General features: G+C 33.2%; 1 protein-coding gene across 2 annotated transcripts in view; it reads right to left on the minus strand.

Moving 5' to 3' along the window:
* The window catches only part of LOC110461627 (alsin-like), a 73203-nt gene that overhangs the window by 18793 nt on the left and 45726 nt on the right, over positions 1-8684 (minus strand). For both annotated transcript variants that reach the window (XM_021515170.1, XM_021515169.1), the window contains exons 9-14: positions 6090-6153; positions 5528-5699; positions 5121-5203; positions 2423-2595; positions 1555-1720; positions 358-492 (exon numbers count right to left, since the gene is read on the minus strand). In XM_021515170.1, coding sequence (XP_021370845.1) covers positions 358-492; positions 1555-1720; positions 2423-2595; positions 5121-5203; positions 5528-5699; positions 6090-6153 — 793 coding nt within the window. The remainder of the gene's footprint in view (positions 1-357; positions 493-1554; positions 1721-2422; positions 2596-5120; positions 5204-5527; positions 5700-6089; positions 6154-8684) is intronic.

Consider the following 8684-nt stretch of genomic DNA (forward strand, 5'->3'; position numbering starts at 1 on the left):
TTACGGGATTTTAAGGAACTTTGTGTCAGTTTGAATCATCTCTAATAAAGATATCAGTTTTTCATATATTCATTGGTAAGAAAAAATATAATATACAATAAGATAATTAAGAATAAGATATAATAATGTGATTTTATTTAAGTTATCAATGTAGCTATTGTGAAAATCAATGTAGCTATTGTGAAAATCAATGTCAATTTCATGCACCTGTGGAAAATGGGCAAGCAAAATATTGAAGTAGAATTTTGAACAGATAGATATTTTTTACACATTATTTTGATTGGATTAGAAAGTTTTATCACAACTATATGAAGGGGCGTGATTTGTAATTTTAATGAGAGATCATTTGTTACTTACCACGAGTTTCTGTTGATTGATGGTTTCCCAGAATACACCTGTGTTGGCCGCCATGGTCTGTTCTGTGGCTATAAAGTGCTGTAGACTGTTCCACTTGAGAGAGACTTTGTTCAGTGCCTCATACTCCTCAGAACCCTTAAAGAACCGAACAAACAAATAAAACAAAACAAAATTCTACAATAGTGTGTTCAAAACATCGGTACTTTTACATCAAAAAACTTGTGATTTCTATTGAAATAACGTTATTTATTTTACAACAATAATGAAACAAATTATCTCAACTGATATCAATCATTCTTGTTGGTCTGGGTGTTAGCGCGTGGGGGGTCTTATTGTGGGAGAAAACCAGAGTACCTGATTATCTCAACTGATATTAATCATTCTTGTTGGTCTGGGTGTTAATGCGTGGGGGTTCTAATTGTGGGAGAAAACCGGAGTACCCGGAGAAAACCGACGTAGTCGGGTAGATGACCCCATACCTTTTCACGTCGGATCGGGGAAACGAATCCCGGCCGCCTTAGTGAAAGGCAATTGCGCTATCCAATGCAGCACCCAACCCAGTATGATTAATACTTCTTTTGACAATTATTCCGTCTTTTCCTATTGCAGAGTTATCTGCTCTTGTGAGCAGGTATTGATTGTTACGTCATTTATTTGTGAGAGTAACATCATCAATTTTTGAGGAAATGACGTAATTTTCTCACACAAACCAATGACGTAACAATCAATACCTGTTCACAAGAGAAGATAACTCTGCAATACGCAAAGACGGAATAATACAAATGGCTTATTATAGAGGAATTTAGTGAAAATAACAATAACTTGATGCATCTTAACATTGTTTTCTTTTTCATCTTTTTGAAATTATTCAAATGTAACATATTATAACAAGCAGTTTGTCAGACATTCAAAATTATCCTTATTTTCTCTTTTGAATTAATACACAAAGATGTATTTATGTAATTCATTAATTCAGCTTTTAAGTTATTAAGCCATCAGGTAATTTGCTCAAATCCTGATGACAACGCTGGTTAACAAGTCTTTTGGTAAGGGCCTCTTTCACATAGGAGGTAAAATCAGAGTAAGATAGCATACACCCTTAACCCATTCGCCCCTATGTAACTTTAGTAGACTCTACCACACATTGATCTGGATGAGTCCATTATGGTCTACAGTGGTGAAAGGGTGAACACTTACACTTTCATAGTTGCCTGCAAGTTTGTCTGCCAATCTGCTGTACTCCTTTACGTGCTGGAGTGGAGCGGCCATTAGTTTTTGGAATGTGTTCCCAAACTGGGCTTTTTCGACTTTCTTTTCCTCCAAAATTAGTGTAAAAACCTTTGCTATACCTTCAAAGTAGGCACTGACAAATTAAGGAGAAGAGGAATTAGATATACTTTCAAGGTCATCAGGAGCACAGGCAGCCATTTCATCAGTGTTTAAAACTGCAAGTACGCTAGCTATACCTTTGATGTATTGGTAAGGGACACAACCTACAGGTGAACATACAAACTTGTTCTTTTGCCTTTCTTTTAATACTAAAAACATTTATCACATAATGTACTGTGTTATCCAGTGAATTTACCCATGCCATATTTTTTGGCGTATTAACCCATGTTATAGGACCTTTCAGCCCTGTGATTGGTTGAAAGTTTCAATTGTTTCAATTGTGACGTCACACCTAGGACAAGATTATTACGTCATAGACTTGGGCACTGGAGTCAAAACGGCAGCCTTTTTACATTTCAAGGTTGCATGAAAATTGTTGTTTTACACGAATGAATGCCACAAATCTTGATTATGTGATAAAAAAGATCTTACACTCGTTTTCATTTCATATGAAATTTATGAAACTCATCAAAAAGTTTTCATTTTAGCGAGCCTTAATGGAAACTCAAGTATGATCCTATATATATTATTATCTTTAAAAATTCTTCATGTTAGATGATATATACAATTATCTCTATGATAAATCAAAAGACACAAAAAAGTGCGAAAGGTAAATAAACGAAGATTTTAAAACAGTTCACCAACATGTAAGAAAATCAAAGATATTTTTTCTTACCTGCCCATTTTTCCACAGTACTCAAAGCCACTGATGCCAAGCATGTCCCCAAAAGCAATCATGTACCGTTTTATGTAATCTGCCAAGTTGCCATAGTTACTAAAGAACGATGCCTTCAGTACATTTTCACCATCCCCGACCATCCGGTTCATTTCCACATAGCATCGCCCCACCTAGGATAATATTTCAATTTTTTTTAGGTGAAGAGACAAAAACTATATTTCAAGCTGAAACATTTTGCCATTATAATGACTTTAGAAATATCTTTTATAATTAAAATATGTATATTAATGTACTTAATTAAATAGATTCAATCACAACAGGCGAAGGAGCAATAAGTAATTCTTGTAGTTTATTAGAAGTGTCGACCGGTTTCGCCCCTACAGTAGGCTTCTTCAGGACAAAATTATAGGATATTTCTACCTCTGAAATACTAAAAATGTGGGCACATAATATTGTTCTACATATATATATATGTATAGTGACATCATTAACAATGGCAGAGGTTGTGACGTCATAAACAATAGGTAGTATTGTGACGTCATCAATAGTTAGTACAAGATAAGTATTGTGACGTCATCAATAGTTAGTACAAGATAGATAACTCTGTTAAGCCAATATCAATACATATCTAAAAGGACATCAATGTAAATGTTGTCTAGCGGGACATAATAATAGTTAGAGAATGCAAACTCTTTACATACTGAATAGTCCATTGTTAGGTTGTAGTGCAGAGTTTCATCTAGCTGGTAGATATACGGGTCTTATAATAACGGATTTTAATAATCATTGTAAAGCTAGGTTGAAGTCATCTAGAATGATGGAATTAACCCACTATAGACTGAACAATATAAAGAGATAATAAAAAAATAAAAAAAGATTTTGAGTCCAAGGCCTAGATGAAGGAAAGGTCCTCTTTGTACTTAAAATACAATCTCTTTAATAAATGTGAAGTTTAATTTACCAGACAATTTATAATCTTAGGAATGAACTGCCACAAAAGTCCCTGTAGCTGTGATTGTTAATTCTGAAATTAGCACTATATATTATATAAGAACCTCAAATTATTATTATCATTATAAAAACTGCATAATTACCACAGTCATAGTTGCTTGAACATCACTCAATATATTCGGCAAGTTTCTTTTGGTTTTTTTAATGTTTTTATTATCTTTCTGCACCTTATATATAATATACATTTGCCATAATTACCCGGTAAGTGCATACATTGTATTTTAATACAAGTTCAGTTGTTTTTGCCAATCAGAGCAATCCTGTGTGAATGTGTTTTCTTGGGTTTCCTCGAGTTCCTGACTGAAATGGATACAACACCTCCAGAGAAGCAGGAACTGTATCCTTGAGAAACGAGCTAAGTATTTTATGTTAGTTGTGTCTGTATATTATATTAATTGTAATAAGTAATAACGACAGTATGATCCAATTTAATATACTAAAATTATATTAATGGTATATGTGTTTTATATAAATTGTATATGTTTATGTATTTCATATTAATTGTATATGTGTTTTATATAAATTGTATATGTTTATGTATTTCATATTAATTGTATATGTGTTTTATATAAGTTGTATATGTTTATGTGTTTTCATAATAGTTGTTTCTTGTCTTTTTGTAATGTAATTATTATTGTTCTGTGTTTTTTCTGTGTCTGGATAAAAGAGCGAAAGGTTCTGAAAATTTGGCAACCTCATATTGTCTACACTGTTAGAATCTTTGCCCATATACTAATTGTATATATGCATTGTATATTCATTGTATTCCGTTATCTTCTCTTGTGAACAGGTATTGATTGTTATGTCATTGGTTTGTGTTAGAAAATTACGTCGTTTTCTCAAAAATTGATGACGTTACTCTCACAAACCAATGACGTAACAATCAATACTTGCTCACAAGAGAAGATAACTCTGCAATACGAAAAGACAGAATACCTGTTTTAAGGATACTCTGCTAATATCATCATCACTTATCGAGATCCTATAACATATCATTATGTATATGTGGTTTAGTTTTAATATGTTCTTTACATTAATTTGTTAAGTGCTCTAGAGCTGCTAGCTTCAGTAGGATATGTCACACTATATAAATGGCTATTATCATTATTATTGTTAAAAAATATCAAATCTGATTGAAACAAGAATACCGCGGGGCGGAACAATATACGCCCGTCGAATGCCAAATAGTGTTATATACTTTCTTACATTAAAATAGGATCTGCATCATTCTAAGAGTGGTTAGCTGACATGCTATAAAAAATGTAGGAGAAAATCTCCGAACAATCATCAAACACTGAAATGAACAAAGGGCAATAACTTTTGCAAAAATCGTTGAATCGAAATTCTTTTAAGGGAGACACAACTTTATATCATGATTATAATGTCTATCAAGTTTCAAAGAGATCCATAGAAAAATGTAGGAGGAGATTGCCTGACAAATATCAAACACTGAAATGAACAAAGGGCAATAACTTTTGGAAAAATTGTTAAATCAAAATTCTTTTAAGGGAGACACAACTTCATATCATGATTATAATGAATACCAAGTTTCAAATAGATCGGTCGAAAAATGTAGGAGGAGATTGCCGGACAAACAAAAGTTAACGCCGGACGGACGACGCCATACCATAATACTCCCGTCAAATTTGACAGGCGTATAAAAAACATGAGTAGTGTTAAATACCTGTTCATAGACTTTAGTGAAGGAGGAGAGCAGGTTCTGTAGTGTTGACTTATAAGGATAGACGTCCAGTGAGGTGTAGAAGGCTGAAATAATTACACATGTATATACTTCATACAACACCCAACAAATCGTGTCATTGGATATTACAAAAGGCTCAGGATCGGAACTAACTATATATGCTAGGTTTAATGACAGGTGCTCACTTCAAACAGCAGTTGAATGCTTCAAAAGGTGATCAGTGAGTTAAATTGGAAGGCATGATAGACACATTATAAAAGGTTTGACAAATGTCCATAAATCTTTTTTATAAAAAATTGCAAAAATACGGTATTCACAAACATTTAGCTGTTTATATAATTACAGTATCCTGTGTTACATATGATGACACTGACGGTGAAATCACTTACGGTGACGCTGAAGGGTGTTCACTACAAGTTTTCGTATCCGTGTCAAATGATGGAAGAATCTACGCTCTTGTGATATCAGTTCAAAAACAGAACCTATGTGTCCAGAAAAACTCCAACAGGAAAGACAGGCACAGTTGTCTCCCCCTGCAGATAAAGCTCGAATCCATCCCGCCTTTCATTGAGAAAAAAAATATCATTTAAGAAAGGCAATGAACATTTTGGAATAAAAAAAATAGCCTATCTAAAGGTATCTCTAACAGGAATTTAAAGATTGTTTTGACTTGTTCTATTATTATAATATAATGAGTATGTAGCTGTTTTGATAATTTTGAAAATGAATGCAGATGCTGCCTTATATCTTCTTTATTCTAAAATATTGCAAAACTTCTCAAGCATTTCCCTTAATCTGAATATAATAGTTTTACTAACATAACAAAATGTATTTCTAAGATAATTCTATCACCTAAAGCACAAACTTATGCACAGCATGAAATTCTTTTTATTTCTATAAATTTATAGCTCACCGTTCTTATTTTCTTATTTGGTATTTATCACTTATTACCTGTTTGAGAAAACTGAGTGCAACCAGCCTCTCTGTTTTGTATATAGGCACATACACTTCCTGGCTGTAATGAAACAATATCATTATATATGAAGAATGTACTATAACAGCTACTGAACTCTTGATCTATCTGCAATCTGGGCCCGTATTCATGAAACCGTTCTCCTGCTCAAGTATGGAATTTGTGGTCAAGCCTAATTTCTTGTTCTGGTTATAACTTGAAATAAAAATTTATTTTTACGATGGTTTGGAAAAACTTAAAGTCGCATACTGTTTTCAATTATTTCATTTGACGTTCTTATGGTTTGACATGATTTTAAGTGAGTTACAAGAATGTTGGTTTGAGCACGAAACCCATGCTTGAGCATGAGAACGGTTTCATGAATACGGGCCCTGTTCTCACTGTAAACACTGAAAACAGTATTCCAGCCTTGTTCTCTCCAAAATTCTTCCACGTCATTGACACAACCCCAATATATATTTTTTTAGGACACTGTACCCTGTAATTTATTACCTGAGCAAGAAATTGTGCTTGAGCACAAAATCAGAGTTTGACTATGAGAAAGGTTTTATGAATTCAGGGTACCTTCAGGGTATTCAGGGTACCTTAATTTCCATCGTGAATAGTTGAGATTCATGAATCCAGCCATCATACTGACGTCCCTCTGTCCAATATTTTAGACAGTAAACTGACTCATTTACTGTTTAGAGGACAGGTTGGCCTTATTCAATATATACAAAGATTGTTCCGATATTCAGTTGTGTGACACAACCGTGCCACTTTGGAAAAAAGGTATTTTTTCACTTCAAATTTCTCGGTATAAAATTTACACAATTACTCAGAATTTTTTATTTAAATTTAGGATTGCATAATCAAAATAGTATAACGACTGTTCTACCAGAAAAATCTGACCTACAGATCATGTTTCAGAGCAATTAAAAATATCAACCTCGTGTTATTGAAATTTGTTTTCACACAGCAATCAATTTATTCCAGACTGACACCATCGAATGACATTTTTCAGCTTAATTTTGCTTTTCATTTTCCTGTGAAGCAACACACACTATATCATGTGCGAACGTTTTATACAAAGATCTATGGCAAGTATGTTAATTTCTTAGCTTATGATACCAATATAATGTGTGCAGGCCACTGGGCTCTTAACATAATATTAATACATGTATTTAAAACGTACCATCATCTGGCATTGTCACTTTATAACTCTACCACATTCAGATGGCATTCATACATGCTATGAGTGCCATGAGCCAATTTCTGAGGTCATCATTATTATGACATCAAAACTTATGATATATATCAAATTGTAACGATAATTGTTATATGATGGATATCACTGACCTTCCATGGACAGATGGCTGTTCTATTCATTGAACCATCATATACAATAAATACATTTTTTTAAACTAAATGCAGAAAAATAATACCAGGTAAGTGTGCTTAAATTTTCTATGAGATAAACAGATTCCAAAAATGGTAACATCAGTATTGAAACTGATTTCAGTTGGCATTCATAGGCAATATGAATGCCAACTGAAATAAGTTTCAATACTTATGTTACCATTTTTGGAATCTGTTTATCTTATAAAAATGAGACAAGAGGCCCAAGGGCCTTAGCGGTCACCTGAGTTATATCATAGGTACTGGTAGCTTTATTCTATTGTTTAGATGTGATGTGGAAATCAGGTGGCAGAGTACAGTAGAAATGGCTTGACCCTAAAAATAAAGGGCATGTCTCGGATAAACATGGATAGCGGATTCATCCTGCACAACACACCTACATATATATATATATATTTATAAACTACATTTTGAATAGGTGTTTTTTAGAAGAACATTTTTTTTTTCAAAAAGTGATTTCCCCAGATTTGGGACTTCTGAAAACCATGGTTACCACATCAAAAAACACCAAAATATGCAAAAAATCATGATTTTTAACCCAGAATTTGACCCCCGCAAGTAGAATTGTTTTTCTTAAAACCTGTCTGAAATTAAATATCGCCTACTCGGTAACAGAAATACTCACGTTTTAGCATAGGTCATTCCGGTGGATTTTTCACAATATTTACACATGTGCTGAGTACAAAAATAGACTACATGAAAAGCTAGCTTTTGTTGTGTAGACACAGATTCGTAAATGCCCAAAATTGTAGTCTCAAACCAAATTCGACTTTTCTTTTTTTTAAATTATGAAGCCCACATAGTCCACTTCATCATGTATATGCCAATTTTAGTGCTGATTTTTTTTTTAAATTTTGATACATGTTATATTACAGGGGTTATTCATTGTATAAAAATATCACCCATGGCCACCGTACGCTACTGTACTCTGCTACCTTATACATCCCTTTTTTTCCCCAAAAATTCAATCAAAACCTTTTAAATGTCTGGAAAATGACACAATGAACAAAAAGATGTATCCGTTTCCTTTCTCACTTTAAAAGTGACCGAGTAATATGAATTCTCCTGCTAGGTGATTTTTTACCAATTCTGCTCTCAAACTACCAACAAAGGGAGGTAATCTGAAAAATTAAAACTTGAATAACTTTGTAGTTTTCAGGAATAATTTTTTTTTT

This window comes from Mizuhopecten yessoensis, unplaced genomic scaffold, assembly GCF_002113885.1.
Source record: "Mizuhopecten yessoensis strain PY_sf001 unplaced genomic scaffold, ASM211388v2 scaffold10641, whole genome shotgun sequence".
Taxonomy (NCBI): Eukaryota; Metazoa; Mollusca; class Bivalvia; order Pectinida; family Pectinidae; genus Mizuhopecten; species Mizuhopecten yessoensis.